This window comes from Helicoverpa zea, chromosome 12 (assembly GCF_022581195.2).
Source record: "Helicoverpa zea isolate HzStark_Cry1AcR chromosome 12, ilHelZeax1.1, whole genome shotgun sequence".
Lineage (NCBI taxonomy): Eukaryota > Metazoa > Arthropoda > Insecta > Lepidoptera > Noctuidae > Helicoverpa > Helicoverpa zea.
In genome coordinates this window covers 7,143,252-7,168,215 of record NC_061463.1, presented here as the reverse complement: position 1 = coordinate 7,168,215, position 24,964 = coordinate 7,143,252, and the positions used below count along the sequence as shown (strand labels likewise).

Genomic DNA, 24,964 nt, shown 5'->3' with positions numbered 1-24,964 from the left:
ACGAAGTTGTCTCAATAACCCTGAACGTATTTTGTTACATTTGTGGGGAATACACAAGAAAAAGTTCAGGAAACCTATAAAAAATTTTGTAAAGAGTGCTTATTTTTCGTAAGTACTTTAAGTTGCAAATAGTAGACGAAAATAAGCCGTGGATACCTCAAATTGTTTGCAAAATGTGCACTGAACACTTGAGACGGAGGGTTAGTGGTAGAAGAAATGAGAATCGGGGTGCCTATGCAATGGAGAGAAAAATACTAATACTTTGATGGACATGTTACATCCTAAGTTTTTTAATTTTTTTATTATCTCCAAAGACACCTTGACCAGTTTCCAGAAAATCTTGGTTCATATAGCGAAGAACAAGAAGAGCGGTTTCGCCAGGACCTGAAAACGATGGAGGAATGATGCCTAATGATGGCTGACTACTGCTGGGGGATGCAACCTGATTATCCTGATACACCGCATCTACGAAAATTTTACGCTATTTACTCTGTTAGAAAAAATAATTTCTTAATTTTTACTCCCTTTATGTTCTCTCTTATGTACTCCCCTCATATACTCCACTTATGTACTCTTGTTATGTACCTACTCCTCTTATGAACTCCTCTTATGAACCCCCTTATGAACTCTCTTGTGTACTCTAATGTTCTCCACTAATCTCCACTTATGCCACTTATTTACTCCCCTCATGTACTCCTCTTATGAACTCCTCTTATGTACTATCTCATGTAATCGTCTCATGAATTCTTCCTATGTACTCTCTTATGTACTCCTCTTATGTACTCTCTGATGTTCTCTCTTACACACTCCATTTTAAATACTTACACTATAAGTACTCCATTCAAATATGTACCTATACACTTAAAGCCAAATCATCTTAGTATAAAAAATAATCACTTTATTGTAGTGTTTACATTAATTTTGAGGCGTATTAATTTTTAAACTGAATTTTTGATAAGTCCTTTTCAAAAGTCATATCGAAATTGTTTATCTTATATAAGTGTCTAAAGAATCAAATGGACTATAACTGGGAGCTATAAGTATTTTGAATAGTTAAGCCTGGGCTAGTTCCATTCAAAGATTTTCTTCGTCGACTTCAGCCTAAGGCAAGTTTTATTACTATAAGTTTGGTAAGTAGGTAGGTATCATGCGTGTGACAAATAATAAATGTATGTCTGGGCTATCATTTTTCAATAGTATCCATTGTTATTTAGCTTCTAGTTAAGTATTATGTTTGTCCTCATCGATACTTGTTATTGGTATTAATTTTCCACACCTTTCATATCACTACATACTTGCCTAAGTAAGTACAACGGTTAAATGTGTGCAGAATCAGAAAGTTTTTGCCTAAGCACAATCTTGGAGTATCGTTAAAGATGACTTCTATGAATCCAAATGCTACATCTAAAGCGAACGCTCACAAGGTTACCAAGACTATTGTCACATCTCCATGTATTTATAAACCCGTTGGGCCTTACAGGTTTGTTTATTTTTTAACACTTTCATTACATACGAGAAATAGATGCTTTATTAAAATAATTATGTCGGTTTCAGCCAAGCAATTCTAGCTGATAGAACACTCTACGTGTCGGGGCTACTGGGCATGGACCCTCAGGCACAGTTGGTATGCGGTGGCGCCGAAGCTCAAGCGCGACAGGCGCTCGACAACTTGAAGCTCGTGCTAGAGGCGGGCGGCGCGTCTCTACATTCCGTCGTGAAAACTACAATCTTGCTCGCTCGGATGGACGACTTCCAAGCCGTAAACCAGGTTTATGCAGAATGTAAGTCTGCAAAAACAAAAAAGATTCTGACGAAATGAGGACTTCCTCCTTTTTGGGAAGTCGGTTAAATAATACCACTCATTTCCACTACGCAAAAAGAAATATTATCCACAATTAAAATGGGTTAGTACTAGTAGGCATGTAATGTAGGTACCGTAATATTTGTGGTTCCGAGCTATCGATGTTTGTTGGTTGTAGTTACAATTATTTGTTTTGAAAATCTTTCTCTTTAAACTTGGCCATCAAATGAAAAGATTCCATACATAGGTAAGTATTATATCTTCCCTATTAGTTCCGTATTTAAATAATTGCCATTTATTTATTTCTTAATTCGTTTGTGTTAGGTAAGCTGTCTCCCGCGGTTTCTCGCGCGTCCCAACGGTAGTTTCGGAGCCATATAGACTGTGTCCACAGCGGGTAGTGTAGTAGCCGTCTGAGTGACCCAAAAAAAAATGTTTCTTCTTTATTATACAATCAGTATCTGTAGATAAAAGTTTCTTGGCAACGTACACAGATCCGTCTAACGGGCTCGGTAGGTCTTCAGATAACTAGTTAGGTACTTAACCTCCTTAATTAAATCCTTTTAATTAGATAGTTAGGCACCTACCATGCTTGCTTGCAACATTTTTTTTGAGATTGTCATCGATGGGACAATGACACGGATATTGTTTGTCAATTTTGTCTCGAAATATCATACGAATAAAACATTATTATTGTTGTGTAATTTCATATAAGTTAGCTTATCTATCATTAAACATACCAACTAACTTACCTACCTAAAACTTTATCTGTCGTTGAATATAAATGAGTTTTGAACTTGTGACCCCGATAGCATACTTGTTTACAATTTCATTTAACAATGAGTGAGGAGCCAGAAAATACTGAGACAAAGAACAAGTTAGACGGTTCGTCCAAGATGAATCCTTCAAAAGCGGACCATAGTTCTAAAACGAACGTTCATAAAGTTACTAAGACAATTGTGTCATCGCCACATATTTATAAGCCCGTTGGACCCTACAGGTATGTAGTTAATTTATTTACGAATGACACGGGTGGAAAACGCGTTTCATCCGTTGAAATCTAGCTAGTGACGTCCACTAACTTTTTATACTTATATTATATTATTATGTATCTTATTAGTTTTAGGTAGGTCCTATACTATATTGTAGGTACCTTTCATTCAACTATCAAATAGTTGGTGGTTTTGGCCAAGGCACTGTATCTAGGTAAGTTGCCTTAATTAATGGACTGCGGCTTATATAAATTTATATATATACATAAAAAAAAAACAAATTAAGTGGTTATCACAATTGCACCCACGTCTCTGAGAGTTCTGTTTACCTGGATGCCTGTAATAATATAGGTACATTACTGTTACTGTTACAGCCTTTTTATCGTCCCACTGCTGGGCACAGGCCTCCTCTCACATGGAGAAGGATTGAGCATTAATCACCACGCTTGCTCAATGCGGGTTGGTGATTTCAGACTTTATAGTCCAGGTTTCCTCAAGATGTTTTCCTTCACCTTTTTATCAGCCATTGGTGTCTAAGTATACTTAGAAAGTACATACAAACTTAGAAGGTACATTGCCTATAGACAATTTCATCGTAAATAAGTCGTAACGCATATTATAACTCCATAATATTTTACGTACCTATTCATGGTACATTTATTTCTTTTATATTTTATAGGTATGTATACCTACATTATAAACCTTACTTTTGAATCACTAGATCTATTTAAAAAACCTCATCAACATACGTTGCATAGTTTTTTACATATTATTATTAAAATTTCAATCTTATGACCTAAGAACAGGTACCTATTACCAATTATAGTAATCTGTGCTACTATTTATAAATAAATGGGTACGATTCTGTCGGTTTCAGTCAAGCTATTCTTGCGGATAAGACACTGTACGTGTCTGGGGTACTGGGCATGGACCCGCAGTCTCAGCTAGTAAGTGGCGGCGCCGAAGGACAAACGCGACAGGCTCTTAGCAATCTGAAGCATGTTCTAGAAGCAGGCGGCGCGTCTCTCGAGTCTGTCGTTAAAACTACAATACTTCTAGCGCGAATGGAAGATTTCCAGGCGGTGAACCAAGTTTATGCAGAATGTAAGTGCTGCATGCCCATGAAACGAACAATTCCCTATACCTACATTATATAGTATAGTCATATAGTGTAAACAAATATACTTAATCTATACATATAATAAATCTGTAAAAAAACTGTGTCTGTACATTGAATATATTAAAAAAATTATAATTGGGTGGGGTTTAGAAACAGTAATGGAGCACAAATCCAAAAAAAAAAATTCTGTCTGTATGTCTGTATGTCTGTTTGTTTGTACACGCTAATCTTCGGAACTACTGAACCGATTTCAATGATTTTTTCTTTGTTGTGTCAGTATTAAGCCTGGTCAACATATAGGCTATAATTTATCTTCGAAACTTGAAGACCTGATGCAGAATACCAACAGACCAACAAAACTATAAGAGATACAAAAATGGTGCCATGGCAAAAATTGTTTCATATGATGAGCATTTTCAGCTGAGATAATAAATTTGAAGATCTGGAACACCTGATGTGGAACCCCAAGAGCCCAGCTTCTCTATACCATATACAGGTATGACGTTTTAGCAAAAGTTGTTCAATTTGATAAGCACTTTCTATTGACTTATACAAATTGAAGATCTAAAACACCTGATGTGGAACTCCAGGGGCCCAGCTAGACTATAGCATATAGAGGTATGACGTTTTAGCAAAAGTTGTTCAATCTGATAAGTACTCTCTGTTGACGTATAAACATCGAAGATCTGGAACACCTGATGTGGAACTTCAAGAGCAATACTACACTTGAAATGTATAGAAATGAATGATATGAAATAGGTATGGTGAATCAAAAAAAGTAATTAGTCCGTCTTTTAGATAACCCTAAAATAATGGACACGTATTTTGTCATTTCTCTCTCACACAAACAAGACAATAACGAAGATATAACACGCTTGAATTTTGTGTTAAGTCACTCCTTAGTACAAATTTTACATACCTAGACGTGGCGTCACGAGCCCCCACTCTCCGAATTTGTTGCATTATATATATATCATTATTATTTTGTATGTCTCTTCCAGACCTCGGGACTACAGAATTCCGAATTTTCGGGAGGCAAACGTGACGCCGAAGCCAACATGCTGAAGCCCTTTCGAGACAACTTTAATGAAATGGTGACACAAAACCGACGATTATCCCTTTATACACTATAGAAATGAACCCAAGGACAATCCCCGGTGGACGTCGTTAAAAAAAAAAGTCAATCCCCGGTTCTGTGCTATACCATTGCTAACTGTGGATGAATACTACTGGGGCTATTGTGATGGGATGCTAATGGACTAGGAATGGGGAAACTACGGGAACTATGGCACCTGCCGATGACAATGTATTAGATACATGTAAAAATGGCAGGTGGAGACTAGGAGGGCAACAGGGACATGAGCGGCTGAAGTGTGAGGATACCTCGGCGGATTTCAAACGCAGATTACGCGCTCCCTGTGGGTCACTTACCACGAGGCACCTATCCTCCGAGCAGGGCTACTAACCCTGCTCTAGCGATTCCACTCTGGACGGTCAAGCCAAGCCAGAGGCGTGAGACCTACCCCCGTCATGGTTCACTCCGACCGGCCAGAGATGGGGGACAGTATACTCTCCCTGGAGAATTCAGTATATATTCCTCGCGGGGTCGCTACTCCCCGTCATCAGCCTCAAATGCCCTGCGGTGCTTATATCTCATTATTATTGTCGTTATTATCTCAAGTGCCTTTGTCCCAATTATGTTAGGGTCGACTTCCAGTCACGATGCAACTGAGTACCAGTGTTTTACAAGGAGCGACTGCCTATCTGACCTCCACAAACCGGTTAACCGCTCAACCCTACGCCCCTTGGTAAAACTGGTCAGATTTACTGGCTTCTGACTACCCATAATGACTGCCAAGAATGTTCAATGACAGCCGGAACCTACAGTTTAACATCCCCTCCAAATAACGGTCATTGGTATCCAAAATATACATACATAGAAAGTACATACGAACTTAGAAAAGTTGCATTGGCAGGTACTTGCCAGACCTGGAATCAAAGACGCACGCTCATACTTGAGAGATTGGTTCTCTACCCACTAAACCACCACAACTTCCACTAAGTCATCACGACTTTGTCGTCTCAGTAACATTTAATGTTTTTTTACGTAATAATACGTGTAATATTTTTGCCACATACAACATAAATGCGGACTAATTAGAATCACTACTTTTATCCCTATGGTCACGCCTATTGCGCTTCAGTTCTCAGCGTTTTGTTTAGTCTGCTGTGCTTTTGCCGTTGAAGTACAAAAATTAAATATATGGAACGTTTCTAATGGCTATGCGTATTCCGTTGTTTACAAGTCACCGGCCCTTAAAATTCAATATCAGACGATTCAGGTCTTTGATTTTGCTAACCCCGTCGCTGGCATAAGGGACAGGATCCGCGTACGAAGTCGCGGGCAGAAGCTAGTCAAAAATAAAGTCTTCAGTTCTCGTAAATCGCTCATTTGATTGAAGGGAAGGGAAGGTCCCCAAAAACGTCTCAAATGTAATTAGTTTAAATTATGGAAAGACCATTACAACCAGAACTGGTAACTAGGACAGTAGATTACCAGCCTTGATTCTATAACATTAGAAATGACTAATACCTAATAAGTATTTCAATGTTCTCAGGTTATCTGGTTTTATTTTTTGTGAATGGTTTTCAAAGTAAGCTTACCGGAAAATCTTTGGTTGACTTGGCTTTTACGTTTATTACAGTAGGGTCGTTTACTGATAAAAGTGAATAAATAAGTTTTAGTAACTACAACCAACAATTTTTAAAGTTGTACATCGGCCTCAAGTTGCAATTCTTCATGTTAATTATTGTGCATATTTATTTCTATAAAATGAACTGTGTTGTATGTACTGTTATATAATGTATAATTTTTATTTAATTTGCAGTTTTCCCAAAAGACTTTCCGGCCCGTGCTACGTATCAGGTAGGTAAATTGCCTTTGGACGCGGCCGTGGAAATAGAAGCTATTGCACTTAGTGGTGATCTGGTCGTCGCTGAAGCCGGACCCTGCCCCTGTGCACGCACTTAAGAATACGTCACCGTAAATTAATCTCGTCGCTTAAGTTGCCTCTTGTCGTGCGATATGCAAACATAATTAAGGCACACACCTAGGTAGTTTTAGGTATCTATGATTGTTATTTTTCTGTTAAATACTAAGATGTTTAAATATTAATTATGCTATGATTAACATATTTGTTTGTATGTGGTTCTGAAAAACGAAGTTGTATTAAAATATTGTCAATTAAAATATCATACTGATTATTTTTGGTGACAAATTAGAGATGTCCATACCACGACAGACACTACTAAACGAAAAGGCTAGGCAGATGATGACCACGCTAAACGTTTAGCTTTCATTTTGTCTGTGACTGCCGCTACTGTCAGGCTGCCTCTAACATAATGGCGTCCACGGCCGATTTCGGCCACGGCGGCTGTTCTCATTTAAGAAGATCAGCCAGCTGCGCAGGACATATTATAGTGCACGAGCATTTGCGCAGACACAACTGCACTCCCTATTCCCTCACTCTCATAACCCGACGGGACGGCAACCGACACGACCGGAAAGAGATCAGGCGCAGGACCGACGACATTTACCTACGTGCTCTCCGATGCAGTTATCCAGACTGCGGGCTGCTTTGTGAAAGCTTAAGAAAACCCACATAGCGATTTCGGCCCGACCCGGGAATCGAACCCGAGGCCTCGAGTACAGCAGGCGCGCTTGCAGCCACTAGACCAACGAGGCAGTTAGAAAGTTTTGTCGCCTCTAACATGCTCAGTGATTCCTCACTTTATCCATCAGTCCTAGGCTTATAATTTGCGGTAAAAGTAGGTACAGTCTATATACATTAAATATTGTTTTGTTTTGTTTATCTTCGAAAGGTCTACAATTTCAATATTTCCCTAAATATTGTTATGTTTTCAAAAGTTTATCGTTGTCCAATGATCTTTTAAAGGGCAAGTTTAGGCACTAGTTAAATTGACAGTTAGAGCAGCCTAGCTATCTTCCATTTAGGTATATACTTATATCCTTTTGCCTCTTCGAATGCACTAATCGAAGCATTGCCTAAGTAAAATGCTATTTCTATTCTACGTTTTGAAATGGCATACGTATCTATGTACCTACTAACATCATACCTACTTAGTGCCTAGATCGGAATATGGCGAGCTGCTCCGCTTGAAAGGTCGAAGACATTGCACGCTATATATTGCTTTAAAGAAAATAATGCGTGCTTTATTACAAGGTCACGTTGGCCATTATTTATTAGAACAGTGACTTTATTATTAGTCTACCTCAAGTAAGGCGGGATGTCGGTAGCAACAATCCTTTTTAAAAACGATGTAGGTAAATGTGTTTAAAAATAATTTAAGCTGAAATACCTAACTGCTACAAATATTTTTATTTAAGTACCTTTTCAGATAATTACATTCCTGAAACACAAAACCGACCGGTGGCTGGCGAATCCAATAAAAAAATGCTTAAAAACAACCTACCCGTCTGTGCTGCTAATTTTTAAAATAAATATTCTTTCTATTTTATGTATTTCTGGTCTATCCTCTTCTGCAGTTGCCTATTGCTAGAAAATAGGAAATCCTTTTAATTTATTTTTGTTCCTGCATGAACTGGTCCGAAATGTTAATTATATCATGCCTACCTCATAATTGAGTTAAAAGTTACATGCAAACCTATTTATTATTCAAATAAATAAGACACTATTTTTAAAACTGTGACCTAGAGTGGGTGGTCATGAAAACGGTAGGTCGCAGCGCGCTCCTCGGCCAACATGTATAAAGTTTGCCATGCACAATACGATTTTGGTACAAAACGAAAAAGCCTCATTACTTTCACATACTTACTACATAACCCTTTGGACTGAAACACCATTTGAAAGTCAATATTTTCAACTAAGAACCCGACAAAGGAAAAGAGAAAACAAAAATAGGTACCTGGTTATCGATATACCTACTTACATAGTTTTTGACGTAACAATATTATGTATGTATTATTTTTTTTTTGTTGCTTTGCTCTCTGTTTTCAAGTAGGTAATTAGATATCCGCTCCACATCCGATTACCTACATATTGCATTTAGATGCCTTTTTACAAACCTTTTCTGGAAGACGCGCCCACCCGTTAAAAAAACCTCAATGATCGCTCTCATCTAGTTTTTAATCTCTAGTGACCAGATACCTTCTTCAGTAAGTACAGTTTGAGTCTCAAATGTAGGCTCTAGAATGGGAGAATATGAGTCGTGGCTAAGGCGGAGACGGCGTAATTTATATGTACGAGTATGTTGGGCAGCGAAATAGCGGCCGTAAGCCGAGTGTTGCGTGTGTTTAAGAACAAAGAGCTTTTGCCGTTAACTAGCCACTAAGCTTTATTTGTTAACCCCACTTACATATTTATAGCAGACCAATTATAATTAGAATAATATAATTGTAAGCACGTAAGATTTTTTTACAAAACCGAGTACGTGTACAAAATCGGTGCAGCGCCTTCTTGCAGGTACCACTGGGTACATACACAATGGATCCTTAGTAGTTATGATACTTTTACAAAAATGAAGTAACTGCAAAATATAGTCGGATAAATTATCTACAATAAAATTATAAGTAAAAAGTACGCCTATACAATTATCCTATCAAGTTTGTTTTACATTTTGTTAAATGCCTTCTCAAATAATAGAAACTAAGACCTACCCAGGTTAGGTAGCCGTATCAGGCACTTATGGGAACCTGTTGTACCTACCGACAGCACAGACTCTACCAAAAGCAGAGCGGAAAAGTTTTGACACAATCAATAGAATTTCATTATTTAAACCTCCTCTCCGCCTATTCAGACCTGCCATCATCATCCTCATCCTCCGAGCCTTTTCCCAAACTATGTTGGGGTCGGCTTCCAGTCTAACCGGATTCAGCTAAGTACCAGTGCTTTACAAGAAGCGACTGCCTATCTGACCTCCTCAACCCAGTTACCCGGGCAACCCGATACCCCTTGGTTAGACTGGTGTCAGACTTACTGGCTTCTGACTACCCGTAACGACTGCCAAGGATGTTCAATGACAGCCGGGACCTACAGTTTAACGTGCCATCCGAAACACAGTCATTGGTGTCTAAGACATACTTCCATCTAAGACCTGCCATCGAGGGAGGTCGCACCAGGAGGCGGCCGACATAATGACGCGCGGGGTTGCGATAGTCATCGAGAGGATCCAGCTGCTGGGACTGGAGGTGGCCTTGCACAAATCCGAGGCCATGTGCTTTCATGGGCTTCGGAACGCGCCACCTTCAGGCTCCCAAGTCACGGTGGGGGGGGCTACCATCGGCGTCGAGAGGGCGATGAAGTACCTGGGACTCGTCCTCGACGGCCGGTGGAGCTTCGTCGAGCACTTCCGACGTTTGGGCCCCAAACTGGAGAAGGCAGGTGCTGCATTCAAGCGGCTCCTGCCCAACCTGGGAGGCCCAAACGCCCCCTGCCGTAAACTCTACGCGGGGGTCATGCGGTCCATGGCCCTTTACGGGGCCCCGGTATGGGCACGTTCGGCACGGCCGCGGGCTGTGCACTACCTGAACGTGCCCCAAAGGGTGATAGCCATTAGGCTAATCCGGGGGTACCGCACGATCTCCCGCGAAGCAGCTGGCCTACTCGCTGGACTGCCACCGTGGGATCTGGAGGCGAGGGTCTTCTTGCGCCTGTACGACTGGCGCGAGGAGGCTCAGCGCCGGGGAGAAACCCCGTTGCCGCGGCAAGTTGTCGCGCAGCGGGCGGAGCTCCGGCGCGATCTCATGGTGGCCTGGAGGGAGCGACTATCGCAACCCAGTGCAGGGCACGCCACCATCGTGGCGGTAAGTCCCCTCTTTGAGGAGTGGCTCGGGAGGAGTCACGGCGCCCTCACGTACCGCATGACGCAGGTCCTCACCGGACACGGTTGTTTCGGGAGGTACCTGCACCGCATCGGTCGTGAGGAGGCGCCCGGGTGTCACCATTGTGCGGACAGCCCCGAGGACACGGTGGACCACACAGTCCAGGTGTGCCCCGCATGGGAAGGGCACCGCCGGGTCCTCGTCGAGGCTTTGGGCGGCGGCGACCTCTCGCGTCCGGCCCTGGTTCAGGCCATGGTCCGGGGCGAGAGGGAATGGGATGCCGTCGCCTCCTTCTGCGAAGCGGTCATGCTCGAGAAGGAGGAGGCGGAACGCCAGAGAGTCCGCACCTCTCATCCCGGCCGCCGCGCTGGACCAGGTAGACACCATGGGCGCCGGGTGTCGCGAGATGACTCCCGGCCACCGTAGGCGTGGGTCTGTGGGCGGTGAGTTCGGGTGGCTCATCGTCCCTCTGTCTTCCTAGACGACAGACCCGTGTCGACGGCGCGCGTTGTTCCACGCGCTCCTCAAAGAGACGTCAGCAACCCCAGTGGGGCCCAGCAGGGCCAAGGCCTGCCGGGGCTGCGGGTTGTTCGAAAGAGATACCGCGGCCCTGGTACATAAAAGGCCTATGACGGAACACGACGATTTTAGTCAGTAAGAGTCTGACACTCCCTCACCGCTGCTAACCCACAGCGGGAGGGGTCATTTGATGATTTTACGTCGATAAAAAAAAAAAAAAAAAGACCTGCCATCGTAGCCAAGTTTTAGCGGCACAGTCCCGATTTTTAAATCATGGTGCGGGACAACCTCAGTCGCTCTTTTCGGTGATAACTCGACGATGAGTGCTGTGGATGGAAGCGTGTGCGAGTAGGTTGCCCAGATAAACAGGTATAGGTAGATTTGCAGTAGGTAAGTACTACCTAAAACTTCGTTAGCTAAAAATTAGGGTTTTAAATTAATAATATTTTTTTTCATGTATTTAAAAAGAGTTGCATGATTTCAAACACGAAAAAAAATGAATTTTACCGTAGGAGGTACTATAATGACGGGTTTGCGTTCACCATAATAGTTTAATGGAGACAGTATACTACACTCGCATACATACATGATGTAGGGATTGGCAACTGTGGGCAACCCTACGTCTACCTGTTGCCGTTTTCAATATCGAATTAAAACGACCAAAAATCAGGTTTATGTATTGCATAGGAGCTCATACAGGAAATGATTAGGTAACTATCAAATGAAGAAATATTATGTAGGTACTGAATAATCCGTCCTAGCTGTTGCCACTACCATACCATGTCTATATAAGAGTAGATAAATAGCTTGATCTATCTGTTGAATGAGAGCCCCTGAATATTTAATTGTATTCGTTATAGTTTTCATTAGGTACTTATTACACCTTAACGAGCAAATAAGAATTTTGAGTTTGAGATTTATCATCAGTGCAGTGCCTACCTCCTAGTTTTTAATGCCTTTACCTACCTGATTTATTTCTGGTAAGTACCTAGTCTAATATACGTCCACTCGCTCCAGCTTACGGTTTACCGGCTTTTACTTTATCTTGGGCATTTTATTTTCGCTTTCACTGAGGTTTTTTTGGTTTTAATGTACCCAATTTACCTTTGAATTAATTGCGACAATGCAAATACTGGGTAGCTTGTGGAAATAACTATTGCAATTAACTAAAAGCTAGGTGGGTGTACCTAGGTAGCTTATCTTGATGGATGACTATTAGTTTTTAATGGAATAGTAGCTACCTAAATATAACCTTAGGATCATTATGATTAGAAAATTAATACTCCATAAATTAATTAAACGGAAGAAAGGTCTTTCACAAAACCATTTGCGAGTCAAAGAATGTAGGTACTATGTTCGTTTAATAGGAAAAACGCGATGGGGGTGCGAGGTCAGTTTAGCGGGCTGCCTCCTCTATAATAGGTAGGTTGGTATGATACGATCTCGGGGAGTCGTATAACGGCCAGCGGCCAGTCGAGCCGAGTGCCCGAGTTGCTGTACACGGGTGGTTAAGTGCTAAAGTTGGCTTTCGCCGGAGAAGTAAACATAATCGCGCCTAATTTTTTACTTAGATTTTTGTACCACAGTCGAGGTGCCTATGGCTTTTTAAATCGGGACTGTCGCGATCATGGGTTGTACCAGCAGTGCTCCAAATATGGTCAGCTCAAGCACGGCAGGTATGCTAATGTGACATTTGGAAAACCCTTTTCGCAGTTACAAAGTATTAATATTAGATGCCTAGGTAGGTACCTCCTCTACAGACTTTATATTACTTGCTGGCTATTTCCATAAAAAAACATTGATCAGGAATGGTAGCGCTTAGAAAAGAAAACTTAAATAAGGCTTTTATATCCGTAAAATGAGACGAATAAAAATGATCTAAGGTTGCAATGAATTTAAAAATGTAAATAGCCTAAGCGCCTACCCCATTTATTTTTTAACACACAGTAGTTGTAGTATACCTATGTAGTTGCAGTACCGACGGACGGGACGACACGTTGCCCCTTACTTGTTACTTGCCGTCCACAAGTTCGCACCTAAAGGGGTGAAACCACATGAGTATATATCAAATAAAGGTGCCACCACATGAGTTTTGGTGCTTACCCGCCTGTACAAGATAATATCCGTTAAAGACAGGACAAACTACTGAGACCATTTACAACATTTAAAAATCCGTATACCACTGTGGTTATTAAATATTATACTTAAAAAATAATATTTTACCATCATGATTCTATCAGCCTTTGAATTCACGCTATAACTATTATTTTTCAGAGAAAAGCATCCAATTTGAAGAAGAAATGAGCGATGAATCAGAAAACCAGTCGAATGTAGAAGAAATAATTTATAGAGCTGAAAGAAATTCAATCGAAATAAACAAGCTTCCTTCAAGTGATACAGCAACAGAACAGAGTGCAGATATAGTTAGAAATAGATCTACTCATAGTTTAAAAAATCAAACAGGTAGGTAATCAAAGGATGAAAGGTTCCCGTCTTTTCAACGATTTTCAAGGGCTATTCACCAATAGGTAGAGGGTTTTCATGGGGAAGTTAGTACGAAGCATGACAAAAGGCAAAAGTATCTGGCGTATAAAGTTGAAGAGCTTTATTTGTTATGCGCATGTTGGAAGCGAGCTGCCGACTGCAATGCCACGACTGCATGTGCATCGACTGCTGGAAAGAAATCACCTGATAGTAGTGAGGACGACTGTAGGTATACCTACATACCTAGGTAGGTACATACAAACCAGTAGTGAAGTTGCGGTCTGTGAGCAGGCAGTTGCAGCATTTACTCGTAAAATTGCAGTTAGCAGCTCGCTTCCATTTTCGCACGTTTACTCAAAGAAACTACTGAACTGTTAGCTCGAGCTAGAGCATCGGGGGAAGACATAAATGCAACTTTTTTCATTCCTTTAACGAAGGAGCAGAAATACCTAGTAAACCTTCCCGATCAAATACTCACCCAGATACCTCTATCTACATACGAATATCGAGTTTTCAACCGATATAGGTACCTATGCTTATAATTTTCGAGGGTTGCCCTCGTTTTCTCAGGATTTCCATGATCAAAGCGAGGATTTTCTTCCATATAAAGACATAATTTTCCAAATCGGCAACTATGAGTAATCGAGTAGGTACCTAACAAAAATCAACAATAAAAAATCTTAATTGAGAACCCCTCGTTCTTGGGAAGTCGGTTGAATAAAAGAGCTAACTTTAGGTACTGTAAAAGAGTATCGTGTGATAAGGTGAGGGTGACAAAACTTTTTATTTTTATGTTAGTTGCATATCAAATCTAAAAACGGTCGTCAATGACCTTGCCGAGACGTTTCAAGTTAAATATAAAAATATCCTCGAGTAGAATTATAACTTTTTGTTTTTGTGCAGTCAAAGTCTGTCTAGGGTAGGTAGTTTTGGATTTTTTTGTCGTTTTTGATTTAGGTACCTACTCTAATTTGGTTCATCGCTTTTGAGGTCGGTGGCGAAATAAACTTAGTTACCTACCTACCTACATCTATTAGACACCCTTCTGGATCGATGCACCTAAAATTAGTTTTTTTTTTGTTTTTTAGTGTTTTTGGAAGTCAATTCTATTTTATTGTAAAAGTTTTCTCCCTATCTCTCTTTTATTTGAAACTTGTGATATATGAGCTGTTTTACCTCATACCTATTGTCCTAGGTATACTTATTTTGATTTAGAAGAATATTGGAAAACTTTTTTGTTTCAGACACCAAAGAAGATAGATTTCCTGGTCATCAAGTTATGAATAAAAGCGAATCAAGTTTGGTGCTAGAAGAAGAACATCCACCTAAGTTAGAAGAAGTAGTTGAGAAAGTTGTCGAATTACATTCTTTAGAAACTGTAAACGAAATCCAGCCTGTAACAGAAACGACTGTCGAAGACCCGCCAAATAAAAGTGATGATAACAATAGTTTAAAAGAAAGTCATGATACACAGGACAATGAAGAAAAAAATGGACCAGCAGAACTAGATAAACAAAAGTAAGTTTAACTACTAAATAGACTTTAGAGGTAACTTTGTGCATTGGCCATTTAGGTCAGTGTAGCAATGCTACGGAATGCAAGATATGGGGGCCGTAGAACAGAACCAAGTTTGGCTTATCACGTCAATATTCATGGGCCTATTGACATTAAATTCCCATTTGAGTAGGCTCTCAACTAAAGGCAAACAATCTTGATATTCTTGATAATAAGCTACTGCCTAAAATAATGATTCAATCGATTAAGCAATTCATCTGCCTAGATTTTTACCAACGTTAGGGTTGGCTTCACTTTTTCGCTTGGCTTCGCTTTTTACATGGGACGACTGCCTATCTGACCTCCACAACCAAGTTACCTTGGCAACCCTTGATACGACTAGTTGACGAACTATCTGGTTAAGTAACTGTCATTATTCTATTGTCTAGCTACATTACATTTTTACCTATTATTACAAAATTATTGGTGTCAAGAAAAAAAAAACGTTTTTTTATACATATTAAAATAATAGGAAGGTACCTATAAAACCTAAAAATTCTACATAATAAATATGCGACTGTTTATTTGTTTTTATTTCATATCTTAATTAGAGAGGAGCATCCCGAGGAAGCCACCAGCCCGAGTCAGTCGGAGAGCAGTCGTGCAACTCGATGGGAAGCTCTTGCTGACATAGCCGCCGAGCTACCGCCCTCCCTTACAGTTGATCCTATTACAGGTCAAATTTATGCGCTTTCAAAATAAATACGTCCTATTATCTAATTGTGTTTATTTATTAACTTATGCATCAAGCACAAAATTACTTAACATGATGCGTTATTATTACTTAGGTACTAAGTAGGGTTGTAACGGAGGCCTTCTTAACGGAGGCGGAGGCGGATGCGAAGGCGATGAGTTTCACTTCCGCGGATGGTTAACGGAGGCGGAGGCGAAGGTGAAAGATATGGAAATAAAATAGTAATTTTAAGGTTCAAATTTAGCTTTTTTATAATCAAAATTAAGGAGAGGTAAATTATATTTAACAAACAATAGGCCAATAGCTATCGGGTTCATAAATTAATCCAGCTGAACTAAATAATTGTTCGCTTGGCACTCGACTTGGCGGTGCCGATAAGTATGTGTGAACGATGGGAGAAAAAGCTTTATATTTATATTATAACTTATTTTTCCACCACAATAATGGATCATCGTTTATTTGAGTATGATTTTCTTTGTATTGCTTGGCATTTTCGTACGATTACGTAATTAAAACTCCAAAAATTGTGATACAATTTCTTGCGGAACTTCCGCAGTAGCGGAGGCGGAGGCGAAGATCCGTTACAACCCTAGTACTAAGTCTACTTAGCTATCTATAGGTACCGACTAATGAATGTTGTAAAGCTGTAATGCTGTACCTACAGTTTAAAAAAAATACGACCTACTACCTATTTTAGTGTAGTGTCAGGGTGCACTGTCAGTGAAAGAATCTCGCTTTTACACTAGAAAAAATAAAAAAACCCGGCTTAGCAGGCTAAACATGGGCATCAAAATTACGTTTTCAATCGAGGGTTTGAAATAGTTTTACCATGCGTTTCTTTCTACCATGTTTCTACTGAGGTTTTTCCACTCAGTGGATGCATTGAATGGACAAAGACAAGACATTTGAAGAAAAATATAAGGATTTGGTAAATACTTTTTATCTTTTTAAAACTTAAAGCTATTTACATGCGACAAAATAAATTATGTATTTTTCACTTTCACTAATGCCAGTCCATTGCTGTTTGTAGTCCCACCAAACACAATAACACACAGAGAGGATGACACAAGACTATCCCAAATCGTTTTAATCCACATATCAATTTTCTTCATGGCTTCTCTATTCTCATCAGCACCAAAATTAAGTTTCAAATGAGCCATTGTCAAGTTGTAATCCTTTGCAGATTCAGTGAAAGATGAAATTACTTCATCCACACTGTCAACAGTTGCCAGTTTAATCTTCTTAGGATTACCCTTTTTTAGATGAGCAGACATGCTTTCCTTTGCTTGGGTTAAGTATGTGTGATAGTCACCAGTTATATCATCACAGCCTATTATAACAGATGATTTCTTCTGTTCCAGCATATGATTAAATATGGACAAGGCATACTGTGGTGTTTTTACCATTCTTATAATATTCTCTTTAAATTTCTCTCTATTTGTATGCACAGCATCTCCAAATTCCAGGCTTTTACTAAGTTTTAACTGTACTAATTTTAATGCTGCTAAAGAATCTTCAGTGGAGCAGTGACCATCCTTACCCATTTGAATATTTTCTTGTAAGAACTCTCTTGCCAAAGTTTTGAGTTTAGGTTTTCGATTTCTTTCACCAGCAAAATTATACAGTAAACTTGTATCAATAATATATGGATGCATCATTTTTAAGGCATGCATGTCTGTGTTTAGTGACTGGCCCACTAAAATAGCATCTGGAGGTAATATCTCTCTTAAATCATTCTGGACATCTTGGAGACGTTTAGTAACATTGCTTAATAATGATTTTGTAATACCTGAAAACCTGGTTAAATAATCTGTTATACTATTGTAAGGCTTCACTAACGATTCATACACTAATTCATGCTTTTCATTTACCACTGAAATCCTAGTCAGTTCTGAACCTGCATTGGTTAAGCACATTTCACAGTCAATGCCAAACAATGGTGATGATGCAGTAACTGGTGCATATTCATCTTTAGTGAGTACATAGTCTGCATATGCATCACTTAATTTTCCCTTCAAAGGTAATGGATAGTTTTCCTCTATCAACTGCCAAGCTGATAAGACTAGTTGGGTTCTAGGAAATTTGTCTTCCGTTGTTGAAACAACTTCATTTGCATTTTCCTCACCAATAGGAAACACAGCCTTCATCATTATGTTTAGATCTTTCCTGGCTTCAAGTGCTAAGTTCATGCTCCCATATTTTTGAATGATAGTATCCTTTTCAGACTCTGATAATGGTACTAGAGCAAGTTCTTGGACAAGTGAACCTCCATAAATGGATGGAGTTAAAACTTCAACCAAATCATTAAATATATTTTTTGTGTTTTCATATTCACTACAGTATGTATTCCAGTGTTCTATAGATATGCCTTCCAAAATTAAACAAGCTGTTTTCTTTATTCCCTCACACCTGTCCAGAACGTACCAACGCGGTGAATCAGTTAGATTAAGATTCCCCAGCAGTGAGTGTAACAACAAATATTGAATGTCCGTAAGCGTTAACGGAACTCTTTCACTGCTTCCAATTGACAAAGAAGCATTCTCACCATTTGCCTTCAATCGAAAATTTGGACATTGCTTCTTTTTTCTCTTTAATTCCTTGTCTGTTTTAATGGTTTGTTCACTGTCTGCAGATGCTGCAAAATGCAAGTGTTATATTTTATAGGTTATATTATCATTCATCAGCACCATTCAAATTGCATATTAAACAACTCATTAAAAAATTAAAAGATTCTCCAAATCCACTAATATCAATGTGGTAATGAACAATATAGGATTCGTTTTATTAACAGATAGTACAGATTTTAATGGGTTTTCTACAAGCATAAGGCGTACAAAAGCATAACCCATCTTGACAGTTGGGTAAAATCTAGAGTAGATTCACAAGCAAAACAAATAGTTTCTAATATAATATGAACATTAAGTATTAAATTTGTCTTATGTTGATTTGAATGTTATAGAGTTTTAGAACGGAGCATTAAATTACGATTTACCTTTTTCCAATTCATTTTGAGCTCGCCTCTTCCTCGATGTAGTAGCAGGATGTGAAATAATTTTACTCATCCTTATTCAGTTCCTAAAATTTGAAATAGACTATTAAACTTGGCAAGCGAGCGAACAAACATGTGCTTCTGCTTCGTATCAACAACAACAACATTTGACAAAAACTAAACGTCAACGTCAGATGAAATCATAGGATGACAATGTCAAATGTTGTCAAAGAATTCTTGGCAAAAAGATGGATCAAAATTGCCCCACGTCCTATAACAATGTGACGTATCTCAAAAAAAAGATAAAAATGTTTAAAAAAATATGGCATACTCTCTAATTCATTTTTTTTACACCTTCATACGAAAAAAATGCTTTGAAAATTGTTCAGGCGCTGTTATGAAAACATCGTTCATAGAACTATTAATGGACTATTTTATTAAATTGTTTTTTGTTTGATAGGGTATACCTCACAGGTGGTCCCATAATCATCAGGTCAAGATCTGATGATGGAAACCCTGAGAAATCCAGGGCAACTTTTGGAAGTTGTAGGCATGCGCATGATAAAAACTTGACTATAAGGTGTATGTCTTATAACAATATGCAACAGTGAAGGTTTGGAGCTGATCTGATGATGGAAACGAAAGAAGGTCGAGGGAACTCGACAACTGAATATATACACTACCTCGTGTTTGGGCTTGTATTATTCGTATTGATGAGAACTTTCCACTTATGCGGATAGTGACAACTGTGCTTGTTACTGAAAAGCCAAAAATAAAAAAAACTTTACAATAAAATAAAACCGACTCCCATAAAAAACTAATCTTAGGAGCATCGGCCTAGAAGTCGGTGGGGAAATAAACTTAGGTACATCCATTAGACACCGACTTCTGAGGTAGTTTACATATTTTGTTGTCGAGTTCCCTCGACCTTCTCTGGTCTCCATCATCGGATCAGCTCCAAACCTTCACTGTTGCAAAGGTCTATTCAATACAAATAATACAAGCCCAAACACGAGGTAGTTTACATATTCAGTTGTCGAGACCTTCTTTCGTCTCCATCATCAGCTTAGCTCTAAATGTTCACTGTTGCATAGCCATAGTGTTATAAGATATACACCTTATAGTCATGTTTTTATCCTGCGCATGCCTACAACTTTCAAAAGTTGCTCTGAATTTCTCAGGATTTCAATCATCAGATTCTGACCTGATGATTATGGGACCACCTGTGAGGTATATCAGGTCCCATCCAACAAAAAAATAATTTAATAAAATAGTCCATTAATAGTTCTATGAACGATGTTTTCATAACAGCGCCTGAACAATTTTTAAAGCATTTTTTTCGTATGAAGGTGTAAAAAAAATGAATTAGAGAGTACGCCATATTTTTTTAAACATTTTTATCTTTTTTTTGAGATACGTCACATTGTTATAGGACGTGGGGCAATTTTGTATGGATTGTGATCCGTCTTCTTTGCAAAAATAAAGATAGTCTAAAACATGTCTAAAATAACTATTAAGTAATCACTGTCTATGTACTGAGGCCATAGATGTAACTGAGGCTCGTATAACGGGGAGCAACAACAAATATCAATGAAATATTTATTTTTTTAATATCTTACTATAATACGTATAACTGCTTAAAAAAATTACAATTAAAGAAACAACAGAAGTCAAAACATTGTGGCCAAAAAAAAAAAGAAATTTTAGCTTACAAAACTGCCCCGAAAAAGATTTTTACTTGGAAGAATATCATATTTCTAATATATGGCATGAAGGTAGGGGTTTATGTCAAGGTAAAGGGAAAAATCTGAAAATGGCCAGGTGCGAGTCAGTTTCAAAATAATATAGGTGTATACCCGGTGTAAATTTATACCCCTAAGGAACTAAAACGACCTAAATCTATATTTATATAATATATCTTCGAATGGTCGTACCGATCTGAAATTCGTTACAAAGGTTTGTATTTAGTCAAAGTAAACTAAAAATCTGAAAACGGCCAAGTGTGAGTCACTTTCGAAAATAACGAATGTGTAACTTTGATCTACGAACATAATACCTATATGATAACATGTCATGTCAGTCAGTTGGTAAATCTAGTCCATTTAGTTAATCTAGTTAATTTCTTTGTAAGAAGCATGGTGCATATTCAAAAATCTGAAAGATAGTATAAATGAGACATTTCCTTAACTAAATCATAAGAAAAAAATAAAATAAAAAACCTTACAAAAATAAATGAAATCCCACCCAAAACAAAAATGTGAAAGGCTGCCAAGTTCGATAATATGGGAATGCTTCGCTCATAAAAGAAGTGAGATCTGAATAAGTACCAAGTTCCATACACATACCTCAGTTAAAAATAGTTACTTTTTGATGATGTTACTTGGCAAGTTATCGAACTTGGCAGCCTTTCACATTTTTGTTTTGGGTGGGATTAAATCAATTTAAACTATTTAAATGGTGAAAAAGTGTTGCGTTTATACTTGTAAAAGTGAATCCTATGGTGGTTGCAATATATCGTTCCACAGGTTAGCTAATAATAACATTTTCGTAAATCAAACAACTAGGGTGCCCATGAATTCTTGTAATGAGTCAAAATATGGGTGATGGATTTTAAAACTGTTGTACTATTGTTATAGCTTCCCAAAAAATGAAGAAAGGCGACATAAATGGCTTAGCAGTCTATATATGAAGTAGAAATACAAAAAAAAAAACAGTCTTCACTTCGAATCTTCCTGCTTTTATACTGCTAATTCTCGCTAATTATTAAAAGCCTTTATTAGCATCTTAAGGTCACAAACTGCGTAAGTTAAAACTTCAATACCAATCTGTGTTTAATAATCTTAGCAAATTCGGATTTCTCTCACATAGCTTAATCTCATAGTCACCTTATTAGAAAGGGACAGACAGCCTCCGTACTAACTGTTTCACTCTGCTCGTTTTTTGGGTTTATGTGCACAGTCCTGTTTACTAATATTATGTCTATGCGGAATCCCGAATCTTAATTCCTGATCAGGAAACCGTATCCGGAAACCGGATGTCTGCGGCCGGGCTTAACCTGGTAACATTTTTTGTTTTTTTAATGAAAGGTTCTCTTTTTTTATTATTTTCCTAGGTAACGTGAATGCAAGGAATAGAACATCTTATCAACGTCATACAATTTTCAGGTCGCATAACGAAACGTTTTTGTTACCAACAAAAATTAAAAAAATAGAAATTGGGGATTTTTTGTACTTCTGTTTGTTCCGTTCTTTTGCAGTTATAACTGGAAAAGATTGCAACTGCCTACACACACAAACAATTTACAAATTAAACAGTCTGGATACCTTTTTCCCAACTATTTTGGGGTCTAACCGGATGCAGCGCACTGCCTTACATGGAGCAAGAGCCTATCTGACCTCCTCGACCCAGTTACCGGCGCGGAATCTGACACTCCTTGGCGAGACTGGTTGTCAGGCTGTTGGTGGTACTTGTAGAAAAGAATAGAATTTTATTTTGCAAATATGGGTACATGCCTACATGTAATTACAAACAAAAAACACAATATTTGGGTTTTATTTTATAGGTATATTTGTCCTTTTAAAGTACAGAACCCTCAATACACAAATCTGTTTAACACTTGCCATTTCTTCTCATATTAGAATTTTATTTAGGCCAATTTAATGGTGAACGCAAATCTGTTAGAATCGACCGCGGCGAAGGATTCGAATTCTAAGGAGGCCTTGCACTATTATTGTATTTCCTCAACAGCGATATCGGTATTTGAAGCGTCTCTTAATTTTTTTTACAGATGATTAAAATCATTTTTCAAAATATCGCGGGTTTTGTTGTTCACATTTGCGATTGTAACACGCAAGATACACGCAGGCCCCCCCCGCAACATGTCGTTTTTGGACTCATATTACAAAGAGAATGCAATCATTATGTAAATCACATAAGAATCTATCATGTGCGATCCTAAATCTGAAGTCGTTTCTGTTATTCTATTATTCTTCCAGATGTGGATGCTTCGCCGCGCACGAGCTTGCGAGGATTCGTACGATTTCGATCTTTGCCGCGGTCGAACCTGACAAATGTGCGTTCTCCATAAGATTTACAGGTAGAATTATCGATTTAATTATACTAACAATCGAAACAATAATTATACTGGATACGACTTCATTTCATAGAATACCTTCGCCATAACTAATAATACCAAAGAATGTTTTCAAGAAAACTTTATTGGGGTTCCTCCTAACTTTACAAGAATAATATCTACGTATGTACAGTATTACACATTTTATATGGCTAGATTTTTTTTTTGAATACGTCAAAAATAATAAGCAAAAGTTTTTTGTTTAGATATATTTTTATACAAGAATAAAACCTTAGTACATATCAATTAGATAAGCGTGCATATCATACCATGGGATACTCTCATTATCAATTGAAAAATTTGACTATGACATTATCAGCCAGTTTCTTCATCAAAAGTAATGTCATAAAGTAAAAGTAACGGTCAAATTCGTTTTTTCAAAACTAAAGTAACAGCAAAACTAATAAGTAGATAAAATCGTGAAACACGAATTTGAACGTTACTTTTACTTTACGACATTACTTTGGCCTTTACTTTTGATGAAGAAACTGACTGTAAGTGAACATACGAAAATAATCTCTTTTTTTATTTAATGGCCGTTTTAAAGCGTCATTTTTTGAAGCTATTAGTTCTTACAAATGAAGTCTAACAGCCAGTTTCTTAATCAAAAGTATAACCCAAAGTAATGTCTTAAAGTAAAAGTAACGGTCAAATTCGTTTTTTCTATTAGTTTTGCTGCTACTTAGCCTTGAAAAAACGAATTTGACCGTTACTTTATGACATTACTTTGGCTTTTACTTTTGACGAAGAAACTGGCTGTAAGAGTGCGTCCTTCTTGAACGAATCAATGCGAATGTGAAGCTATTCGAAGCAAAATGTCGAATGTGTGCTGCACCGCGCAGTACTGGGGCACGATTCTGCTATACTTAAGCGACGTACGATTCACATCCGACTGAGATCCAATCACGACTCGATTACGATTGAAGCGTATGTGGCATTCCGCGATTACTTCTTTGAAATAAACGTTTTTATCCTTTTCTGTCATTCAATAATGAATCGTTTGTCTTGCTAATGATTTACGATTGCAATATGATTGTTCGTATATTAGTAGCAGAATGCCCGCTAAGTTTATAACTGCTCTTGCAATTCAATTTCTATTCAATTCGGGCCCCTGCGCCACGTCAGCGTCGTCGGCCACTTCAAAAGAAATCGACTGTTTGTTGTTGTCGCGCCTCGCTGCGCCGCTTCGCATTCGCATCCGGATCGCTCACAAAGGACGCACCATTAGGGTGCCCATTGAGTGCTATGCTGCCATAGGGTGCAAAGAGCGCGGTCATATGGTTATCTCTGGCTTGTGTACCGTTAGTGGGTATAATTATCGGTCCTGATGCTCAAATCAAGTAGTGTGAGCGACGAGAACAAAATCATCGTGATAAAACCGCGTAATAGGACTACAAAGAGTTGGTATTTACGCTACGCCATATATGATGTGTAGACCTGCACCTAACTATGTATCATCTTTTATATATTATCCTTAAATACCTACAAGCAGCTATGAATGTCGGGAAAACTAGTTGTAGATCCAACAGAATTTTCTTTTCTATTAATACGAAAGTAAAACCGTGTTACCTTTTGGACAATCTTTGGTTGGTACCATTATTTACACGCAGGTTTCGTTAAAACTATGTTTCAACGAAAATCGATATCACGAATTGCCAATGGATATGTAGGTACAATAATTCGCTGAATCTCGCCAAATCGAAATATCTATTTTTATATATAATAATGTTTCATATCTAATGCTACTACGTTGGTTCTACTACTACCTAACGTCTGTCCTGTCTTTTTTTTAACAAACGAGAACTTGCTGCAGATTT

General features: G+C 38.5%; 4 protein-coding genes across 5 annotated transcripts; 3 read left to right on the top strand and 1 right to left on the bottom strand.

Moving 5' to 3' along the window:
• Positions 1-1,376: 1,376 nt before the first annotated feature.
• LOC124635350 (2-iminobutanoate/2-iminopropanoate deaminase-like) lies at positions 1,377-1,819 on the top strand. Its single transcript, XM_047171229.1, has 2 exons — positions 1,377-1,480; positions 1,555-1,819. The coding sequence occupies exons 1-2, from the start codon at positions 1,377-1,379 to the stop codon at positions 1,817-1,819; spliced, it is 369 nt and encodes a 122-aa protein (XP_047027185.1).
• Positions 1,820-2,500: 681 nt separating this feature from the next.
• On the top strand, positions 2,501-7,177 carry LOC124635420 (2-iminobutanoate/2-iminopropanoate deaminase-like). Its single transcript, XM_047171305.1, has 3 exons — positions 2,501-2,801; positions 3,671-3,897; positions 6,802-7,177. Exons 1-3 carry the CDS (start codon positions 2,641-2,643, stop codon positions 6,942-6,944), a joined length of 531 nt encoding a protein of 176 aa, XP_047027261.1. The 5' UTR covers positions 2,501-2,640; the 3' UTR covers positions 6,945-7,177.
• A 5,566-nt stretch (positions 7,178-12,743) lies between these two features.
• LOC124635191 lies at positions 12,744-16,052 on the top strand. Of its 2 annotated transcripts, none has more exons than XM_047171008.1 (4): positions 12,744-12,970; positions 13,569-13,757; positions 15,023-15,296; positions 15,884-16,052. In XM_047171008.1, the coding sequence occupies exons 1-4, from the start codon at positions 12,922-12,924 to the stop codon at positions 16,032-16,034; spliced, it is 663 nt and encodes a 220-aa protein (XP_047026964.1). In that variant the 5' UTR covers positions 12,744-12,921; the 3' UTR covers positions 16,035-16,052. The 2 variants fall into 2 exon arrangements, with proteins under 2 accessions (XP_047026964.1, XP_047026965.1); XM_047171009.1 differs by lacking the exon at positions 12,744-12,970 and adding an exon at positions 13,441-13,481.
• Positions 16,053-16,950: 898 nt separating this feature from the next.
• On the bottom strand, positions 16,951-19,197 carry LOC124635291 (RNA exonuclease 5). The gene is made up of 2 exons (XM_047171157.1): positions 19,019-19,197; positions 16,951-18,661 (listed from the first exon to the last, which is right to left on the bottom strand). Exons 1-2 carry the CDS (start codon positions 19,086-19,088, stop codon positions 17,010-17,012), a joined length of 1,722 nt encoding a protein of 573 aa, XP_047027113.1. The 5' UTR covers positions 19,089-19,197; the 3' UTR covers positions 16,951-17,009.
• Positions 19,198-24,964: the final 5,767 nt, after the last annotated feature.

Excerpts from the sequence above, each read along its gene's own strand:
- LOC124635350 (XM_047171229.1), top strand. The coding sequence starts at position 1,377 with ATGACTTCTATGAATCCAAATGCTACATCTAAAGCGAACGCTCACAAG. Across the intron at positions 1,481-1,554 it reads AAACCCGTTGGGCCTTACAG|CCAAGCAATTCTAGCTGATA; the intron begins GTTTGTTTATTT and ends TGTCGGTTTCAG.
- LOC124635420 (XM_047171305.1), top strand. The coding sequence starts at position 2,641 with ATGAGTGAGGAGCCAGAAAATACTGAGACAAAGAACAAGTTAGACGGT. Across the intron at positions 2,802-3,670 it reads AAGCCCGTTGGACCCTACAG|TCAAGCTATTCTTGCGGATA; the intron begins GTATGTAGTTAA and ends TGTCGGTTTCAG. Across the intron at positions 3,898-6,801 it reads GAACCAAGTTTATGCAGAAT|TTTTCCCAAAAGACTTTCCG; the intron begins GTAAGTGCTGCA and ends TTTAATTTGCAG.
- LOC124635191 (XM_047171008.1), top strand. The coding sequence starts at position 12,922 with ATGGGTTGTACCAGCAGTGCTCCAAATATGGTCAGCTCAAGCACGGCA. Across the intron at positions 13,758-15,022 it reads TAGTTTAAAAAATCAAACAG|ACACCAAAGAAGATAGATTT; the intron begins GTAGGTAATCAA and ends TTTTTGTTTCAG. Across the intron at positions 15,297-15,883 it reads GCAGAACTAGATAAACAAAA|AGAGGAGCATCCCGAGGAAG; the intron begins GTAAGTTTAACT and ends TATCTTAATTAG.
- LOC124635291 (XM_047171157.1), bottom strand. The coding sequence starts at position 19,088 with ATGAGTAAAATTATTTCACATCCTGCTACTACATCGAGGAAGAGGCGA. Across the intron at positions 18,662-19,018 it reads TCAAAATGAATTGGAAAAAG|CATCTGCAGACAGTGAACAA; the intron begins GTAAATCGTAAT and ends TGCATTTTGCAG.